Source organism: Rattus norvegicus, chromosome 18 (genome assembly GCF_036323735.1).
Source record: "Rattus norvegicus strain BN/NHsdMcwi chromosome 18, GRCr8, whole genome shotgun sequence".
NCBI lineage: Eukaryota > Metazoa > Chordata > Mammalia > Rodentia > Muridae > Rattus > Rattus norvegicus.
In genome coordinates this window covers 60,825,763-60,847,549 of record NC_086036.1, presented here as the reverse complement: position 1 = coordinate 60,847,549, position 21,787 = coordinate 60,825,763, and the positions used below count along the sequence as shown (strand labels likewise).

The window sequence follows — 21,787 nt, the reverse complement described above, 5'->3', positions numbered from 1 at the left end:
GATAATTCAAATAAAACATGAAAAAGTTTTTTGGATTATGGATGATTTTCAGAGAAAATACTAAAAAAAAAATTGCTATCTTATCCTTAAAACGCAAACTGCTACAAGGCAAAAATACGAAATGTCAAATTGGGACTTACATGAATTTCATAGAAGCTGGCCGACCTACCTTTTTAATTGTCTTAGTCTGAACCAGAGCGAGTTCTCTGTTCTCGTCAGCTACGTACAACGAGAGCTTCACGTATGGGTCACTGCAAGGAAACGGCTCACGTTAAATGGTGCTATACTTTTTTTTTTCATTAGCAACAAACAAGCAAACAAAAACAGCAAAATGGAATTAAGATGTAAACACCAGTTAACACCCCAGCTCACATTTATGAGCATAAAGTAACTGGCAGATTCTAATTAATAACCGGCAGATTCTAATTAATGTCCCTGTCGAACGGAGCCCAAATTAAACAATGCGGAGACCAAAGAAACCAGCGCGCTAACTTTAAAGACGATCTTTCCAACAGCCAAACTGCCATCACGTTTAGACTCTCGACAGATTTTCAGAGAGATTAATAAGTGACACAGGAAATCCGTTTTGGCAAATAAAAGCCTATCAAGAAAACCTAAGTTTACAGCCCATTCATAGTCTCATTCTACCCCGTGGGTAAGAAAAGCTCTTCTAGTGCATATAAAACAATGATTACTCACTTAAACCATGACAGATAAAATAAACAAACACTTCAAAACTAAACACTGAAGCCTAGAGAATTCAGTGGTCACCCGAAGTTAGAGACTGGAGAAGCCTAGATGAAATTTCAAGTTTCCTGACTACAAGTCCTTGTACAAACTACAGTCGTGAACTTGAGAAAAGCAGGCATCTTCTAGCAAGACACGTATTGAAAGTGTACCCAATAGAGACTGTCTGCTAACAGTGCTGGTCCACTCAGATTCTCTGGTTTTGCTAACCCAAATGCTCTAAATTATTCAAGTTTTAATTTAAAAAAAAAAATGGGGATGGGGATAGTCAGATGACTCAGCAGGAAAAGTATCAATGTTGTCTGATGACCTGAGTTCAATCCCTGGTACCCACGTAAGAGTGGAAGGAGAAAGCTTTCCTGTTATCGTCTGACCTACACATGCGTATTCCTATAGACCGACCGACAGACAGACAGACAGACAGACAGACACACACACACACACACACACCCATGGGGGGTGGGGAGGAGAGAGACAGAGAGACAGAGAGAGAGACAGAGAGAGTGAGAGACAGACAGAGAGACAGAGAGAGAGACAGAGAGAGTGAGAGACAGACAGAGAGAGAGACAGAGAGACAGAGACAGAGAGACAGAGAGAGAGAGACAGAGAGAGAGACAGAGAGAGAGAGAGAGAGAGAGAGAGAGAGAGAGAGAATAACCTGTATGAAGAGATTTCTTAAGTGTTACTCTTGAGGACTCAGAAACCAAAAAGCTCTCTAATGTATTTACCCTTCCAGTTTTTGCTTCTTTAATTATCTATGCCTGCTCATTTATCTCCATCACTCTATTGTGCCAGTTTCAAGCCAATCAGAGAAGCCGGTCAGCTGGCCAGGGAAGTAAGTGCACTAACAAAACCCTATAATTTATGAGGAGAAGTCTGAAGCCCGAGGATAGAGAGAAACCCTGTCTTAGAAACCGCTCCAACACACAGTGGAGAGAGTTAGCCTTGAGGGGCCATCCCAACAATGACTACGTCTTCCAGAGTATTCGCAAAGACGACAGAAAATACTTCACGATGCTGAGTGTATCAACGCCAACTTGTTATCTCCAACAATGAGTTTATGGTGTGAACCCTTCCTTCATAAAAGACTGGCAGTAAGAGGAGAGCCGAGATGGGTGATGTACTCGCTGTGCAAGCATGAGGGCCCAAGTTCGGGTCCCTAGCACCCACGTAAGAGCTGAGTGTAGACGCATGTCTGGGTGGCAGAGATGGGCCCTTCTCGGCTCACAGGTCAGTCAAATAATAATCATAGTCATAGTAATAAAAAAATATCAAAAGCAATGAGGAAGATAACCAATGTGGTCCTCTGGTCTCTATACTATACCCGAAGGGGGAGACTGCATTCGTTAACCCATCCACCCACACATACACCCCCACTCCAAGCACACACAAAATCAAAGGTCTGTAAAGTACTAGCATACAGGAAATGATATTTGTCAGCCTTAATTTTTTTGTTCATAAAACAGAAAGCTTGCTTTGGGGAAGGAATATTTAAACACACATGTGCACGTTTTACCTGGACACTTCAGAAAAACACAGAAAAGCAGTGACCAAGACTCAGCACCTACTGCACGGACAAGGTCCAAGCAGACCTTCCCTTTTTGGTCAGTCTTCAGGCTTGAGTTCTCCAGAATCTCTGAGAGGAGAGGGTGGTTTAAATACAGATTGCTGGACGCCGTGGCCTGAGCTAAAACTCAGATAACCTGAGGAGAGTCCCCAGAATTAACATTTCTAGAACGTTCCCTGATGCAGAGGCTCCTGATCTACATTTGGGAAAACAGTGTTCTAAGTGGTATTTGAAAAGTGCATTAACCAGCACTAGACTTTCTTTGTCTCCTTTCTTTTCTAGCCGCCAATCTATCCCTTTAAAAGCTCTCAATGCCCGATTCCAGTCTCAAGAACACTCTCCTGGTGTAGAGAATAAGAGCGTAAACCCATACACATAACCCCACATTACACAAAGTACCCACACACCCATCTGTGTTTTTTGACTTAGATCTGCTGTTGCTATCGCTGGCTACTATGTAACAGACTACAAGGAGTAGTCACGCCTCACCTTAATAGAACATCCACATTCTTCCACTTGTGATTTATTCACCTGCGATTGTACCCTCTGACTACCGTACAAATGACACATGTGGCCGGAGATTGTGGGTGAGGTCGCTGACCATGAGACAGTGTCTTCCAGCTGTGGTGAGGAAGGTACGACTGCACACGTCCCGCCCGGAGTGCTCAAGGTATAATAGACCCTATGAAATATTGACCAAGAAACTTCCTGGTGTATAACTCAGTCTTAAGGGCCTTCAGCCACAGGCCAAGGGGCTAGAACTGGCTAAAGGTCAGTGTGACACAAGTCCAAGGTTAGCAAGAACAAGCAGTTACTAGTATACGCAGCTCTGGTGCATCCCTTCCCTTTTCTGCTAGGGTTGAACCACACTCAACTTTGGGCTACTCATGAATGAGCTGGGACAACAATCCCTAACCCGCAGGGTCATCTAGAGATCACAGAACAAGGCTGCTGGACATCAGTAACGGAGAGTACAGCACCCAACAGCACACATGCCCCCTGATAGGACAGCTGCTGTAAACTGCCTTTCCTCACTCTTAGGAGGCATCTCCAGTGGCTTCTTTCCACTTCCCACCTGTGCTGATTATTGACTGGGTTGATGCTGATTTGCCACATAGTTTGAATGGGGTGTGCCAACCACAGCTATTCCACACTTCCTTATTCATACCCACCGGCACCTGGGTCAGATGCTCGGACCAGGCATCTTTATTCAAAACAACCCACCCCTGGCTTCTAGTTACTGCTCCTCTGGTGTCTGGTACTTAGCACAGCTCAGGGCTAACGTTCACCTAACTCTGTAAGAAGCTCAAGCTTGGCAGGGGTAATATTCTGCAAATATCTACTAGATAACCAAGCAGGCTTATCTAGTTAGACGGTCCTCCCTCCAGGCTGAAGCTTCCTATTTTACGGGCCAATGTCAAACCACAGCCTCCTTCCTTCTAGTCCTCCTAAGAAACCAACAAATTGGTCCTGGGATTTGAACCATTCCCTATTTAACATATGCACATTAACTATTTAACATATGCATATTACATGCCAAACAAGGGGGTAAGTCCTGGCTCTGCTCCACCTGCCTGGAACAAACAGAAAGAACACAACTACGACCAAGTTGACCAAGAACCCAGGTTCTCATCTTTGACCTCCCATAAGTGAGGGTCACTTAGAATCTGGGAGCCTAGATTCACCTTAGAACTGGGAGTCCTCAGTGATTATCTCAGGAGACAGCCATGAATGTACTCAACTGGGTACCACTGCCAGAGAGGGAAATCTGCAAGGACAGAGCCCAAGACTAGGGTGAAAGGACTCATTCCAGGCAGAAGGATCTGAGGTAAAGACTGGCGAAGGGTCTGGCTCTGCTGCGGTAGAGCTCGGGGACAGCAGCCAACCTGGAGAGCCGCCGTAAGGAGGCAGCCAGCCTTGCCAGGGCTCAACTCCCTGTTGCTGCGGTGTGACCTTGAGGAACGCACAGAACTTCTCTATACCATATGAAGGCATGGCAATAGGTGCCGCACTAGCACTTTCTGAAGGAAGCTGCTGGGAAGACTGACACGAGCAGTGTGCTTGGCCCTGAGCAAGTGTCCAGTGAACATGTGTGGCCTCATCACCACCTCCACTGAGGCTGCTTAATACAGGTCTGCGAGCAGATTCAGACTCTTTAAAAGGCATGAAGCAGTGAGGAGGCCTCCCCGTCTGGAGTGAGAATGGTCTCGGCAGAGGTGTCAAGGATCAGGAGGAGGAAGAGAGGTGGGGACAGATGATGAGTTGGGAGAATGCTTGGGTAGTTTGAGTCCCACTCAAGAGCAGGAAGGCAAGAGAATCTGAAGTTTGGGAGCATCCCTGATTGCATAGCAAGTTCAAGGTCAGTCTGGAATACAGGAGTCCTCGTTACCGGTAGGTAACCTTTGTGCTCCATGTCCACGGGGATGCATTTGTGGTAAGTTTGTTGGGGACTGTCAAACAAGGACAGTCAGGGCTCTCACCAGAAAATATCAATGATTCGGTATGATGTTAAGACGCCTGAAATCTCGTCCTAGTCCCTAAAACCAAATGTCTAGGTTGGGAGAACAAGAAAATGTATACCAAGTAGAAGGATTGTTAGTTGTCTCCTTATTTTGCGGAGAATATACAAAGTCGAGTGTACACAGATCTGCGTACAAAAGGACATTTGAGGCAAAAATCAGATGGGCGAAATTGCTTTACCTCACAGATCTGAGACACACAAGGAGCTTAAAAAAAAAAATCAGTGAGGAGCAGAGAGTGAGGCTGAGGTGGTGAACAGAGCCACCGGGTGTCAAGGAAAGCGTTCCTGCTCGCTCATGAGAAGGCGCACCAAAACCTTTGTTCACAGTCTACTTTGATTTTGAAAACCTTAAAGAAGGGTTTTCTAATGGTCACCACCCTCATGCTCAACATGGAGGCCAGTGTTGACAATTAGCTCTTGTGCCCACATGTTGGTGCATTGGGCAGAGGGCTGTTGGATCTGTACTGACTTCAACTGGATTTAAATAATTAAGAGATATAAATCTTTCTTGGGGTCTCATCCTCATCTCCCATCACTAGAGGCAAAGATCCTGTAGATGAAATCACTCCTCAGGGAGAGTTGAACATTGGCTTGTCTGGGTTCACCCTGCTGCTCAACCCTCCAGGACACCCTGAACATTCAGTCATGACATGCTGAGGTGGTGCAATAGGACCAGCTCCACTTACTCACAGCAAGCTGCATTCCTTCCCACCTGTTATTCACTTGTTTTATCAGAATAAATAATCCTTACTAAGAACCACATATTTTCCAGGGGCCGGGGCAATGAGTGGCGGGACAGGCAGGGGCTGCCTTTAATGGGCTGCACGTTCAAGGCAAATGACTTCCAGGGTGAAGGAGATAAACTGTTAAGTCACTGCCTTGTCTGCCAGCTACAAAGGGGTCTTTCCCATAATAGTTAATCATCAGAACCCCTGAGAATGACCCATAACTGAAGGAAGCCATCATTCTTCCTTGAGGAAGAAAGGTCCTGGGTGCCACAGGGGAGAGCCGTAAGAAGGGGCTGGCTTTGTTCCCTACTAACAAAGCACAGGACCTAATGGCTACATACACGACACGGTGACACGGATCCTGTTTGTTTTGTCTACCTGACTTAACCATTCTAGAGCGTGTCTCTGAAAAGCCCCTTCCATGTTCTTCCCCACGCCTACCATCAGTGTTGCACACTTGTGTAGATCCTCAGCAAACAGATAACACTTACGAAGTACTCCAGAGTCGGGGGAAATACCTAGAAAGCGTGACAACAAATAAAATGTACCAACGCACGCAGAGACACTGTCTTAAGTTTTTATAACAAATCGTGTGAGCCTAAAAATAAGTCAACAGTTTAGAAAGAAACAGTTCAATGCTCTGCCACCAGAAAGACGAACTGTTGCCAGTTTTCTGGAGCAGAACACGGATGAGGCCCAAAAGCATCCTAAGGGTTGAAACCTTTTGATTCAAATATAAGGCTGGTGACTGATCCCAGAGCCATGGAGAGATCAGAAAATATACGCCCAGGTGCTCATGACAGCTTCCTATGAAAAAAGAAAATATTAGAAGCACCTCTCCCCAGTTAGGAAAGTGATTAAATGAATAATGTTATAATCATGAAACCAGAATATTGTAAGCAATCAAAATCATATTCTCAGAGATATTTTAAAATGAGAGAAACCACGATATAACATTAAGGATGTGACATGTGACTTATATTTCGTTTTTTATAGTTCCTTGGGTTTTTTTTCCCCCTTTTCTCTTAAGTTTTCTGTGGTGAGCAAATGCCACTTTTACAAGTATAAAAAAGGTCGTGAAAATGCCAGTAACAGTTGCACAAATGATTTGGGGACCAGGGACCTCACTAACCCAAGCGACCCTCACACTTCTTTTAAACCTAGAAAATGGCCTTAAATACATGGTCACCGGGACTTTTAAGAACAATGTACACACTCTAGTCCTTAGGGCTGAACTGACAGGAAGAAGTAAACACTACAATGTGCCCCTTGCTACCAACACTGGCGGTGAGTAACTTACTCTTTTTACACACGATTTTAACAGCTGTGAGGAGAATGGGTTAGGTTACAGTCAAAATCATCCCCTAGTGTTTCTAGGCATATGTGAATGGGCATTAAAACTTTATGTACTGGGCATAAACTGTGAAGCTGCCTTCAAAATATCCTCGGAAACTTCAGTTACGATTTTGTTATCAGGAGCAAGCAGTGATTTAGTGCTTTCAAGAACCTTCTTATTCCCTGTCTTGAGATCTGATTGTGACTGCCTCCTTCTCTACAAGCAACCTTACCCCTACAATGAGTCACTTGGAGTCCCAAACATAGGGCACAGGAACTCCTGAGCGTGCCAGAGGCCACTGTCCCCATGGCCATTAAGGTGGCTCTCGAGAATATCAGTGTTAGGAGTGTTTGTTAAGGGGGGAAACTCCCTCAACATCTCCTTACTGTCTGCAAGATCAACACTGTCCAGGAAAGCAGCTGAGAGAGAGAGCTGCACTGTGAGTTCTGAAACATGCATACAGTTGTCAAACAAAACAGGAACACACAGCCATTTCTACCCGTGCCTGTTCTATTAGAAATTCTCCTTTATACGGAACCTCTTCTCTCCCTCTCACTCCCCGTCTCTCCCTCTCTCCCTCTCTCTCCCCGTCTCTCCCTCTCTCCCTCTCCCCCTCTCCCTCTCCTTCTCCCTCTCTCCCTCTCTCTCTCTCTCTCTCTCTCTCTCTCTCTCTTTCCACCCCTCTCCTCCCTCCTTCCCCCCCCATCTCTCTCTCTTTCTGTTAAGTATGTTTTTTAGTACATAGGAAGAGATAGATAACTAACCATGAGGTCCCGAGAAGAGACAGAAAGTTAGATATTCTTGGAAACTATCCCAAAGGGTCACTGAGTGCCCAGCACGTGCAAAAGGTGGGCACAACGGTGGAGGAAGTGAGACGTAAGCAGAAGCAGACGCTGCCCCCTTTCTGGAAGAAGCCAGAGTAAGCAAGAAAGATATCCACATACAAGCATACACACATACATATGGAGTTCGTAAGTGAAGACCTGACATGTAGGGAAAAGTTATAAACCGTTTTAAACACGGATACACACTTGCACGGTGTGCACGCGCACACATTATCACCATTCCTCACAATTTCAAAAAACAAACAAACAAAAAACCCAAACCAACCACCACCACCAACAACAACAGCAACAAACCGACCCATGGTTCTAGCCTGCCTACTTCACGAATGAGAGGAAGAAAAGACACGTAAAGGACAGATTCTGAACTTCATTCTATTTCCCCAAACCCACATTTTGCTCAGCGCACACCTGAGTTTGCCATGCATCCCCGCGGTTCCACCTACGAGAGCCAGAGATTAAAACCAGGCTTGAGGGTCTGGACGACGTTCAGCAGTTAAAGGCATTTGTTGCTGTTGTAGAAGACCTGGGTTTGCTTCCTAGAGCGCTCACAACCATCTGTAATTCCAGTTTCAGAAGAGTTGATGCCCTCTTCTGGCTTCTGGGGGCACTGCACATACATGATGCACAGACACAGGTGGAAGTAAAATGCCCATACATGTAAAATAAAAATAAATAGACTTTTAAAACAAAACAACCCCCCCCCAAAAAACAATTAAAATCAGCTAGAGACAACTATGGGCAGTGTAAATAAACACATTAAATTATATGCAATGTGCTACACAAACATGCATTCACAAAATACTGTATATGGCCATTAGAATTATTCCAGTAACAAGGTTGACAGTCACTTATGCTCTGCTTCAGGACTGAAACGCTCTCTCTTTACACCACAGCAAAGGCAAACAAAACTACCCCAGGAACACATTCAACTATATACAGGGTGTCACCCTGCCGCACTGTTTTCTACGTGGTATAGATGTAAATACAAACACATGGCCAATCTGCCTGTGGTCTCTTCACCTAAATGGCAGCAACTAGAAAGCTTAAAAACACCATGGAGAGATGGCTCAGCGGTTAAGAGCACTGACTGCTCTTCCAGAGGTCCTGAGTTCAATTTCCAGCAACCACATGGTGGCTCACAGCCGGTTGTAATGGGATCTGATGCCCCCTTCTGGTGTGTCTGAAGACAGGTACAGTGTACTCACACACATGAAATAAATAAATCTAAACAAAAAATAACAACAACAACAACAACCCCATTGCGCATGGGGAGCGGGAGAGAGCTCAGCGGTTAACGGTGCTTGTTGTTCTTCCAGAGGACTAATGAGTTTGGCTCTTACTACTCAAGTCAGGCTGTTCACAAGTGCCTGTAACTCCAGTTGCAGGAGTTCTGATGGCCTCCTCTAACCTATGAGGAGATCGCCTCCCCCACAACCTAAACACACACACACACACACACACACACACACACACACACACACTCACTCACACAGAGAGAGACAGAGACAGAGAGAGACAGACAGAGAGAGACAGAGACAGATAGACAGAGACAGAGAGACAGAGACAGAGAGAGACAGAGACAGAGAGAAACAGAGAGAGACAGAGAGACAGAGAGAGACAGAGACAGAGAGAGACAGAGAGACAGAGAGAGAGAAATGCACAATGTGTATATCAAAGGAATAAAGTATTTCCACCATTACCACCAAGAAGTAGAGTCTAAGTGGGCGTGCTGGTCCATAGCTTTAATGCCAGCACCAGGAAGGCAAAGGCCAGCATGCTCTGTATAGTAAGCTCCAGGACAGCTAGGGCTACATAGACTGACCCCATCTCAAAACTCAAACAACAATGACACCCCCCCCCAAAAAAAAACAACAAACAAACAAAAATGAAAAGGAAGTCAAGTCAGTCCAGTTGGAAAGAACCTTCAAGAAAGGTATGCCAATGTGTTAAGTCAAAGGCCCAGCGTCTCAGTGTCTATGTTAAATGTGTCGGTGCAGCAGGCTTCATCATCAGACAGCATCTCTCCCTGGCTCTCGGGCTTCTGTTTAATTACCACGTCAACATAGATTGCCTCTATTATCTCTTTAGGGGTTCTATAAATCTGTGTCAAAGACGGCAAAGGCACTATTTTCACACAAACTTAAGGGTGCGAGCAATTAACACCTGCTAACCTGTGAGAGAAAAACTTAAAACTTCCAAACTGATTAGACATGGCTCGGAAAGGACACGTTTATAAAGATAAAACTCTGGAATCTGCGAGCATGTGTGCACATTCACAAACGACACAAGAGCATTTTGAGAGGTTTCATAGACTTTGGACAAACCTACTGCCTAATGTAAGTGAGATCATCCATTCGGAGATACAAAAGAAAGAGGAGCGGGGCTTCCTAGAATAGAAATGGTTCTGCCAAGATAAAATTCCCCTAGCGTGCTTGCTCCTCAAGTATTGTCGAGGAACTGGCAGTGAATGCTACACAAGCTGACCTGCAAAATAAAGGTGGTATAACCCATGGCCTATCATCAGAGAGGACAGCCATGTCCTTTCCCTGTAGTCCCCCAGTAGCTGAAGAAGCCTAGCCTAGCCTCCTAACAATCCCCTTTATCCTTAAATGCTCAATTACTACTTCCAAGCAGTTCTTTGAAAACCAGTAGATTTTCTATCAGAGCAATTATTTTTCTTACTCTAAAATAGGAAGTTTGTTGATTTTGATAAGCCAGGAAAGAGAAGGCAACCTGTATGATGACAGATGTGCAAAGTTTTCACGTAAGAGATCTTGTGTCACAGAGAATATGGAAATTAAGACATCAGGAAGAGGGGTTGGGGATTTAGCTCAGTGGTAGAGCGCTTGCCTAGCAAGCGCAAGGCCCTGGTTTCTGTCCTCAGCTCCGGGCGGTGGGGGGGGGAAGACATCAGGTTGATTAGATGTCCCATGGATGAAATCCTCGCAGCCTGTCTCGAACCATGAGTCCTTCTGGAAACCATCTACCTTAGGCACGAGAGTAAGGCTTCACTAGCACTTCCCTAGGAAGGCGTGCTCACAGGAGACAGCTCACAGGAGATGTGGATTCACACTCGTCCTCTACTGCGCATGTACCTAGACAGAAGCCCCAAAGTAGAAATTCATAACTACCAGCAGCTTAGAAGTGACTGAGGAGGTCTGGCTGACCAGGAACTCACGACACACGGCGTCTCACACTGGGCAGCCACAAGCATTAACCAGAGCAATGGTTCTCAACCTTCCTAATACTTGCCACCCTTTTATATAGTTCCTCATGTTGGCCCGACGCCCAACCAGAGAATTATTTTATTACTACTTTATAACTGTAATTTTGCTGTGATGAATCATAATTCAAACATTTAACATGCAGGATATCTGATATACAACACCCTCCACCCCCTGTTAAAGGGGTTGAGACCCCCAGGTTGAGAATCGATGACCAAGAGGGCTAACTAATTTACAGATTTCTGGACCTCAACCCTCAATCTTCCAATTCAGAACACCTCACAGGATGCATTTCTGACGAGCATCATGACCCTCTTTCCCTCTGTTTCTGCAGGCTCCGGTTCAAAGCACTCATTGCACTGCGTGTGGAGGATGGGAGGGTTAGGAGAAGACACCCTAATCTCTACTGGAGACAGAGCGCGCTGCCACTGGGTGGCCTTCTCTTGGTCACCTGATGTCACCCACACATTTACTAGGGTCACCAGAAGGGCAGCCTACAAGGACTACCTGTAATTATTATTTACCAGCTATCTCCACTTGGTGTTTTATCTCAGTAGGGTGCAGGTAGGAGGGAAGAGTATCTAGTAAAGGCAAGTCAGGGCCTGCCTAGTTAAAAAAAAATATTAGTCTAAAGCAAGAACAGTTAGGAGCTCCAAGCAACAATAAGAGTCCTCCAAGATGCCAGTCCTAAAGGAAACAAGGTGTATAAAGCTCTCAAGACAAGATCCCATCTGTCGGCTTACTCTGATGGGAGTTTGGTAGGATGTGGAATGTCAGATCTGCTCATCTGTTTCCTGCCTGGTTAGAAAAAAAAAATCATATCAAGTAGGACTTCCTAAACAAAAGTCCAGCGATACATATGGTTTGTTTATTACACATTGCTTTTATAAAAATAGCCCTGTCTGTCCCTGATTAATAAAGTGGCAAGCAACACACAGAGAGAAAGACGGGACTGTGCTAAAGTGTGAGAAGAGGTTTGCAAATGAGTTGTTCTCTTACAATCTTGCACAGGAGGTCCCAAGCCAACTCTCAACTGTGTCCTCCTGATTGAGAGGGGCAACAGGCTGGGCAGGCAGAAGACACTGGACTTAATGACAAAGCAGAGCCCACACTCAACGGTATCAAATCCCTAAGGAGGGTTTGCTCTAAATGGCAGAGGTGCTTAAGGAATTCAGCCTTTATTAACTAACCGGGGAAGAGAAACTCCTTTAATTAAGGTGGGGAAGGGTCATCCTGGTCTGAAGTGTGGCCTGCTTTTTTACTTGTGACCAATACAACTGACCTTGTCCTTGTGAAAAGGAGGCGCTGACATGTTCAGAGGGGAGACACAGAAGTTGATCCTATAATGGGGAGGCTGCATCTACATGCCAAGGACACAAAGTGCTGCCGACTGTCACCTCAGTCAGAAATCAAGGAAGGAGTCATGACAGCCCTGCTCAGACCTCCTGACAGGTGGTTTCCAGGCAGTCAGGCAGTAAATGTCTTTGGGCAGGCACCCAGCCCTGGTGCTTTGCAACAGCAAACTTAGCAGAATAGTATCCCTTAAAGCTAGCCTTTACGGGAAGCCAGGGGGACAAGTAAGTTACAGTTTGCTCCTTTCCACTCTGTAATACTCAGTTATCACAGAACATCCCCAGTGGAGGCTGGGACAGGGCCCACAGACAAACATTAATTATCTGTGCAGCTTCATACACAGAAACGCAAGCCGACTGCTAAACATGGAGGCCAGAAACACTCCCATGACAGAAATGGTTTTAGTCTCCGGAACTTTATGGCCTTTGGAACTGCACGTAAAGGCATGAGGGGCCAGAATGAAGCTGTAGGACCCTGACAGACGCTGCATGTGCTTCTGATGCCACCTTGCAATCGTGCTCGGCCTGCTAGGAGACCTCAAAACCACAGGACTACCTGCGAAACCCTAATATTTCAAAGGGTCAAAAGCAGCCCCTCAAGGCCCAGAGAGACCATTTGAAAGGTCTTTATCGGCAGTTTCATCCTCAAGCGTGTTAGCAGGCAAGCAAAACACCAAGTACCACACCACTCCGTTATTCTGAATGCTGTGGCAGACTCCAAACAGAATTGGAGCGAGGGAAATGACTGCATCATAATGAACAGAAAAAGAGCTAGATTATAATACTCCCATTCTCATTTCTAAAGTGGTAGGTGACCAGGGATACTTTCCTATTTAGGTGGTTAATATGTAGCAAGTGCCTACGTTTAATTTCTGGGCCCAAATACTATCAGGAAAGAAGCTCACAGGACGCAGCACTTGTTTGCACTAAAAGCTGGTTAGCCCACGCCAGCTCATGAACACCATCCTCCCTTGCCAAACCTACCAAGCTGGACACACACTGGGAATTGTTCTTGTCTGTGTCCAACTCATCTAAAGGATAGTTGGGTCTTGGTTTTGGCTTCTTGAATCTCATAGAAATCTGAGAGGCCTTCGGACTTTTAAAAATCTTCCCTTAAATTACTGTAGTAGATGTTGAAAGACTTCTTCAGAACCTAGTGCAGACTACATAGTCATTAATAGGATACTGTATTCTTCCTTCAGATTCTCTCTCATAAACCTAAACGCTTGACCACTCTAAGTTCTCTCTACCAGATAGAACAGATACGTCTACTTCTCCCTGCCCATGGAACCTTCAAGGAGGAAGAGCTCAATCACAGGATACAAGCACAGAAAAAGTCAGGAGTTTACGGGGAACAATGTGCACTTCTCTCCCACAATAGCTGACATCAAACTTCTACTATATTTAACAACCAGAACGTGGGCTCCTTCTTTCCCTTTTGTTCTTTGCTTTATTCTTTCTAATTGACAGTGAGTGGAGTATCTGGCTGGGTCCACTTGCCAACCGCCACATCTGCCTTGTTCTCTAATGATATCAGTGTTAGATCCCGGCTTTCTGTGCACTCGGCCCCACCGCACCCTGTCATTGGTTCAGATGTTTTCTGGGTCTTTCTCTCTCTACCTCTACAGCTCTCCTCTGCCTACGCTTCACGCAGCCAGGATCTCTTCCATCCAAACCACCCCATAATAACCAGCCTCTCCATCCTCTGCATTCCTGTAGTTAGACCTGCTGAGGCCTCTCCTTCCCGCAGCTCAAGTGCCTTTCCACATTGTGTGCTCCTTTTCAAGGCTCTAGTTCTTAATTCTCTCAAACCGAGGCCAGCATTTAGATCTCAGGCTTCTGAATGTTTCACGGAACCCTGCAGAAAACGGGTCCCCAACGTGTGATCTGTAGATGGCTGACTTCTATTATGGGAAAGGTAGCTTCTCCTCGGAGTTTTACATTTAGAATAGAAATCGCAACTTGCCGAAGTTGCTAAAATGTGGAATTTCTGGCAATTTTATCTCAGATCTGTCAGGCCTAACTAAGGGCAGAATTGATTTTCCACAGAAATCTCACTAACTTGCTTCATATCCTATGCCTTTTTGACATGTGGGACCTTGGGGTTGTTAGCGTACCATAGGATATAAGACAAAATACTTGCCTGCATGCAGGCACTGGGGGAAGGTTCACAGTGAACCTCGTGTCACTTATATGACCAGATACCAAAAAGTAAAGTCTTGGGGAAACACTATTATTTGTGGCCTCACTGGGAGTGGGTTGGGGGTGGGGATAGGGCAGAGATGGGCAAAATGACAGTTCATTCCAGAAACCCGGATTAGCGGATTGATCGTCATTTTGTAAGTAGAGAGGGAGATTGCATGACGAGCACCAGCCCCCGGCCCCAGACAAGCAAATACACACTTCTCAGTCCAGGTGCTTCTGTTCTCAGGGCCACCTTTCGTGTTGCCTTCCACCCGTTCTTCAGTCCGGCGTGCATGCTTACCCACAAAACGAACCCTTGCAGAGCTCTCAGTAAAGGCGAACAATTGACAAGCGGATGAAGCTCCCGTTTCTGCTGAGCCAGCGCTACGATAACGCAACGCCGAAAACACATCTATGAAGGTGGTGTCACATGTGGGAACGGCCAGCATTGCCAGAGGTATGTCGCCTCTTCCTACATCGTCATTCGGGAACAAACAGTCTGCTGGGACTGTTTCTGTCAAGTAGGACAACACCTGGCAGCTGTCCTGAATCATCCATTAATAATAATCCAAAGGCCACGAACTGGCTCTCCTCTGAGTGAGCGCATGCCTGATCCATCCCAAGACATGTATGTGAGAAACGGCCTTTGTCAAGGGGAGACTGTATACTGTAGCAAAATACCAGTGAATCCCTACTTAGACTCACACTTCATATCCCACGGTCTCTCGTTCTGAGGAGATTCTGAAAGTTAACTAGGTCCTATGGAGAGCATACAACAGGAGGAAAAGACCTCCTCTTGTATATGATCAGTAAAGCTGTTCCGAATCGGAGGCAGGGGGATCTGCCAATCCTGGACTGTGTATAGAAACCACCCAGGGATCTTATCAAACTCTGAAGCCAGCAGTTCTTCTGGTGAGTAGGAAGAGTCTCCAAAGGCAATCTGAATACAACTGTCTCGGGGAAGCAGGCAGGCAGGCAGGCAAGAGTACACAGACTCTCGTCAAGACCTTAAAGCAGGGTGTGGTGGTGCATGACTGCAATCCCAGCATACTGGAGGAGGAAGCAGGAGGGCCAGAAATTCAAGGTCATCTAGGCTGGGCTAGATGCCAGACTTTTCTCAATAAAAAAGGGACAGGAAGAGTTACAAACCTTCAAGTCACTGTCCCCTAGGCTTCATCTTCTGCCTCTTCATACTGCAGGTCTCTCTGGCTGGCCTCACTTGACCCCCAAAAGTCTATCTCCTTCTCCAAGATCATTAGCTATCAAGTGAGAGCCAAGTCTAATCAGGGCATACAGAAGGGCCCTCCTGGCCATCCCACTGGATAGATACTTGAAGGATAGAAGTCCTGTCTCAACCAGTTTTTGTCAACTTGGCACAAGTTGGAGTATTTGGGAAGAGGAAACCTTAATTGAGACAAGGTCCCTACCAGACTGGCCCATGGGCAGGCCTTGTGGGATATTCTCTCAGTTAATGATTGATATGAGAGGGCCCCATCCACTGTGGGTGGTACCAGCCCTAGGCTGGTGGTTCTGAGAACTATAAGAAAGCAGGTTGAACAAGTCATGGGAGCAACTCAGTAAACATCCTCCATGACCTCTGCATCAGACTGTCCTTCACGATAAACTACAAGGTGCAGGCTGAGATAAAGCTTGTCCTTCTCTAGTTCTTTTGGGCATGGTGTTTTATCACAACAGTATAGACCCCAAATAAGGCAAGCCACAAACCACAACCTATTCTATACCTGGTCAATAAGACTGATTGTCAACACAGATCTTTAAGCCAAGCATATGGGGCTCGTTTTGTTCACTGGCACTTTGAAATCTATAACACAAAATCCAACCAAGTGGTATCCATGTCTGCCCAGCTCTAGAACTGCCTGCTGTCCCGTTTGCTTGGCTCTGGTAGTCCTGCCTTTCAACATCATCTTCCTTGGGTTTCGTTATAAACTTGGCCAAGGGGAACAGCCTTCTTATCTGTTCTTAGCACACTACATTTCACTCTCTGCTAGAAAGGCCCTGCCCTGCCCTACCGTGTCTGCATATGCCCTTGAAGACACCGTACCCATATCCATGGGCAGGAAGAGATCAGTATAGCAACCATTTACTCTTTCTCCATTTCTGTCACTGTTCTGAGAGCTCTCTACAAACATGGACATGTCTTGGTCATTTGTGTATATCATATTTCAGTCACACAGTGAGTTCACAACAATATACTCCTTAGAGGGTATGGTGCTGGTCCCACAGCACATTAAGCTTTTAGAAAATAGGGGATAAAGGTGTGTGTGGAGGGAGGGAGGGATGGAGAGGTAGAGACTCTCCTATTCTGTATCATGGGCCCTATAGATTCATATTCTGGGGCGCAATGTTTCAGAGGCAGAATTAAATTGGATTGCCAGCCACACAAATACATTCGCTGGGGATTTCTTGGTTGTCTTTCTGATGTCATGCCTAAAACAAAGAAATCTAATAGCTATGGACCAGAGGTTGCAAGGGAAAGATAATCTATCCTTAAAGAGTAATTAATAAGGGATTAGAGCTAACTAAACCCACAGCAGAACGTGTAACTATGGCATGTTGAACACGGCAAGCCAGCCTGGCAATTAGGAAGGAGACCCACAGTGAATAAATCAGTGGCTGTGCCCAGGATTAGCTACCAGGAGCTTCACCAACAAGTCACTGTGGTGGTAGGCAGACCCCTTCCTGTCGCAGTGGCTAGGGTCAAACTACAGCCCTTAAGAAAGCAAACTGAAGAGGCTGGCAAATAACTCTGCCCTCTAAGCACTGTGAGCCAGCCAGGCAATGCCACTGTACTCGTGCATTAGGGTGGAGCCCAGGTGACCTACAGACAGCTCACCTTTAGTGCAGCATTGACAAGTCAGAAGCAACCACAAGCCCTAGCGTGCTCACCTCAGGATCACCAAGTCCTTGTGGTACTCGCAGGACAGCCACACACAGACTTCTTCCCTAGACCCTCGTAGGGGCCAGTTTTCCCTCCCTTCATTCATTACTCCTGCCACATGCCCACTGCCCAGAAGCCGTGGGAAGAAGACAGGAAACTCCCCACCTGGTGGAGCTTGCATCCGAGCAGGAAGTGGCAATTAGAGACCGCAAACAATGCAGAATGCATGATGTACACAGGTTACGAGATGATTACCAGAAGCAGAGAAGGGAGGACTCCCATGCAAAGGAGGATGCAGGCTATGGGGGAACCTTTCTGGAGCTGTGCAGTGTCTATGAGGGGTGCCTTGAAGGGAGTATACCATGGATCACCAAGAGTTGTCTACTTCACAAAGACAGGCAGGCCTTCCCCCACACCCGCCTTCAGTGGCTGGCTTGGTTTCCAGGACTTGGGGTAATGCAGCAAGGTGAAGGCAGCTACTGCCTCTGGAGTAAGAGATGTCCAGGTTTATGTTCAACTCTGCCACCTGTGACTCAAAGTAGCCAGAGACGACCATTTTCATTTCACTAACAATGGGGAGATATCAACAGGCTGGGAGGCAGGTTCGACTGCCACTCTACCCCCGCGAGCCGACAGCTTTGGGGAGCTGTCAGGTTGTTGATGCTGCTCAGCTTTAGATGGTGGTCACCGTGTACTGGCTCATGCCTCATCCGTCTCCTAAAGAACTGAGAAAACCTCCCTTATTTCCAGCGGAGCTGAGAGTAGAAGTTGTGGAGAGAACGGAGTTGCATCTCTACATGTGGACTCCCACTTGCTTCTTTCTCTCCCTAGCGTTTATCCTTTAGGGGCAGAGTAACAAGTTACCAGGCTAGACTCAGTAGCTGTGGTGATGGATCCTAATCCTAAAGGGAAAACCAGGGCTCTGAGGTCACCTCATCTAACACAACTTCCTAAACTTGGAGACTAAGAGTCCTCGGTTCCACGTCCCAAAGAAACCTAGGATGAATGGCTAACTGTGGTGCTCATTTAACACGGCGAATCGTACCCTGACCTCCCACCCAACCCCTATCCTAAACCTCTCCAGTTCAGGGACTTTCCTTCCCTCCCCTTCCCCTAGCTTCTCTTTCCTATTTAAACTGGCCACAGGCTCTCTTGTCCTCCCCTCTTGGCTCCTGGTCCCCTCTTTTGCCATCTCCCCCTCCCCCATTCTCTCTTGTTTGCTGCCCCTTCCGCTCCTCTCATGGCCCTGTTCAGTTTGGACCCTTGCACATGCCTCTGCCTGTACTCTCCTCGTATCTACCGTAAAACCCTTCGCCTCAGCCACATCTAGGAGCAATCATGTCCGTGTCCTCATTTCCATTCACTCTGACCATCCATCCATGAGCCAGACATACCTTTGATCCTTGGATTCTGTTGTTACCTGCTGTCTCCTCTGGATACTTTAGTTCATTCTGTGGCTCTCCTGCTGGGGCGAAGAGAACTTCTAGTTTCCATATCAAATAAATGGTTCTTGAGTATCCTCCTCGGTGATGGAAAATTTGTTCTCCCCGGTTAATATCTTTTTATTCTGCTCTAAGATCGATGGCCATTCACCCTCTAGGCAGAATATTTTACACCTCTCCCTGGGAAGGATCCCTTTTAGAGATCTGTTAAAGTGGACTTCCGACCACAAATCTACTGTCCGGTCCAACTTACACTCTAACCACAACCAGCTAGACTGGGTAACAGGAGAAGCTACCAGGCAGGAGAAACCCCAAACACTCGGAGAATCACACCCACATTGCAATTGCCACTTCCTTCCTCGACTGCTTCTCTTTATGGCTCCTAACCCTATCATAAGTATATGATCTGTGGACTCGATTATTATGGTTAGTCAGGCCCAGCAGGCTGAAAGTTCCCTGCAGGCAGAGAGGCAAGTCCCTGGCTCAGGCCCTAATGAGCTCATGGCATCTCAAGCACCTGTGTTGGGAGTGGTCCCCAGAGGACTCGGTACTTATGGGTCCGATAAATGTGAGTTTCACTTTACAGCGGGGAGGCCTCTTAACTGGTGCATTCTCAATTAGGAACTGAGGGGATGCTTTTGACTTTGTTCTCCGACCACGTTTCCCCCCTTCCCAAACATAGATAAGCAAAGCTAAATAGAGATGTGTATGAACACAACAAACCAGCAACTTAATTATCATTCAGGGAGGACCCAAGATGAGGCAACTAGAGGAGGTGGTGGAGAAGGCAGCACAAGAGGATGCTGGAGCCGCGGCTGTGGGCTGCTCCTTGCACCGCCCACTCTTTCAGCTCAGCCTCGCTGTGCAGATTTTGAGTTTTCTTTCCATAACTGGGTAAAGCTAGGGAACTTTGTCATCAAATCTCCGAGCCCTGTGTCACACTCGGAATTAAGTTTTTAAGGAGCTTTTCCTAAGAAGGTATGAACGCCATCTCTGGGGACTCTCATTTCCAATCGGAGGTGACAGGGCCTTGACTCTTGTCTTCTCCTCTGCCGCCCTTTTCTCGGTGTGTCTCAGACCCCATCAGCTCCTGGCATCATTCTTTTGTAGAAGCAGGGCTCTCCTGGTGTGCCCAGGGGGACAGAATCACTCTGCCTGGGCTGCAGGATTTCCCGCCAACAAACAGTGGACAAACAACCTAACTCGTGGAAACCAGCTACCAAAAGCAGGCCACCTAGTTCATCAGCCATCTGATCAGGCTTATGAATCAAGTCTTTGAGGAACTATCGTCACTCTGCCTATTGCTATAGCATTGCTAATACGTAAGCAGAACCACATAAAAATCAGAATGTAATTTAAAGGACTATTAGCCCAACAAAAACTGATGAGTGCAAGAAATGTATTCCTCGGTAGCTAAAGAGACAGTCACCATTCATTCTGCCGTGTTGGAAGAATAAGAAATTATTTCCAAGCAGTGAGCAAGGTAAGTGCTTAAACCATGCACTCAAAGAGTTTCTTACTTAAATACAATGCCAGACAGAACAAATCTATCTCAGATATAACATTCACTCAATGGCCTCAGATCTCATTCTACTGAAAACCTCAACAAAAGGGGGTAGGACACAGACCAGTTACACTCCAGAGGCCTGTCACACCCGACAAAGTCTTTAGGAAGTCAGACTTCCTTGACTCTAAAGCTTACATACATCCTGATAACTGAGTGATAACTAATTCAAACCTCCACACTGGCAAAGGTCCCAAAGATCATGCCCCAGGGGATCCTGAAAGGCCTCTGCCCAGGAATTCCCGGATCACGAGCCTTCCTATTCTGTGACAAAGTTTCTAGTCACTGACCAGGGTCAGAAGTGTCTGTTTATAACTGCATGTGATTCTCTGCCTGCAGCCGGCCACATGAGTAAGAGTGAGTGAGTAAGACAGCTTACATCACTCAAAGGGGGCTGTGTCAGGTAGTTCCAGCCATTGACTATGCTTGAATCTGTCAGGCCTGCATTTTCACTTGGTCTGAAATCTCACTGTTCACTGCCCGGGGTGCAGGCGGGTGTGTGTGTGGTGGTGGGGGGGGGAGGGGTGCACCATGTGCTTTTCCTGAAATGTCCACACATTCTTCCATTTTCTAGAAGAAAAATCAATCCTTTGTTTTTAGAGGCATGGACAGAGCAGGGGTGGGGGTGGGGATGTCAGTCAGCAGCTCAAGACTCTGAACCTTCTTTCAGTGAACTGCAGTGAACAGAGTGGCTGACCTGTGCCTCAGCTGCAAGCAGGTAGTTTGTGATTACCCGACTCCTTCTGGGAACCACTGCCGGGAGGAAGAGGGGTGATACAGGGTTTCAAGAAAGGTGGGAAACCCGGTCTCCTTGGATTTCAGGGCTGCTGGTGGGGAATCTTCCCTTGTGCCTAGGCAGTATTTCTTAACCTGTGTGTCGTGGCTCCTTTGGTGGTCACTTACCAGATATCCTGCATATCGCATACTTATATTATGGTTCATAACGGTAGCAAAATTATAGTTATGAAGTAGCAACAAAAATAATTTTATGGCTGGGGGGGTGGGTGGTCACCGAATTGAGGAACTAAACTGTATTAAAAGGGTCATAGCATTGGGAAGGTTGAGAGCCGTTCGTTGGCCTGGGAGATGGAATGGCTCCGGGGACCTGACTATCCAATGTCCATCCGTGCCCCTCAGAATCCAAATAGGCCAGGAACAAGGGAAACACAAACATTTACTGAGGCGAATGTCGTGCCACGTGGCCCTCTGCGGAATTCTGAGCTACCAGGGAGGGACACAGTCCAAACACAGACTATGAAAAAAATGAAATGGGGCTGAGAACGCAGCTCTTGCTGTGGCTCCGTGGTGAATGACCTCAAAAACCTGGACCCCAGTGGCCCACCTGTAAGGGAGCGCTCTGCATAATAACAAAATGGCA

The 21,787-nt window shown here is 46.5% G+C and overlaps 1 protein-coding gene across 11 annotated transcripts in view; it reads right to left on the bottom strand.

Annotated features, from left to right (window-relative positions):
- The window catches only part of Nedd4l (NEDD4 like E3 ubiquitin protein ligase), a 332,907-nt gene that overhangs the window by 149,275 nt on the left and 161,845 nt on the right, over window positions 1–21,787 (bottom strand). For all 11 annotated transcript variants that reach the window (XM_063277199.1, XM_063277200.1, XM_063277201.1 and 8 more), the window contains one exon: window positions 170–251. In XM_063277199.1, coding sequence (XP_063133269.1) covers window positions 170–251 — 82 coding nt within the window. The remainder of the gene's footprint in view (window positions 1–169; window positions 252–21,787) is intronic.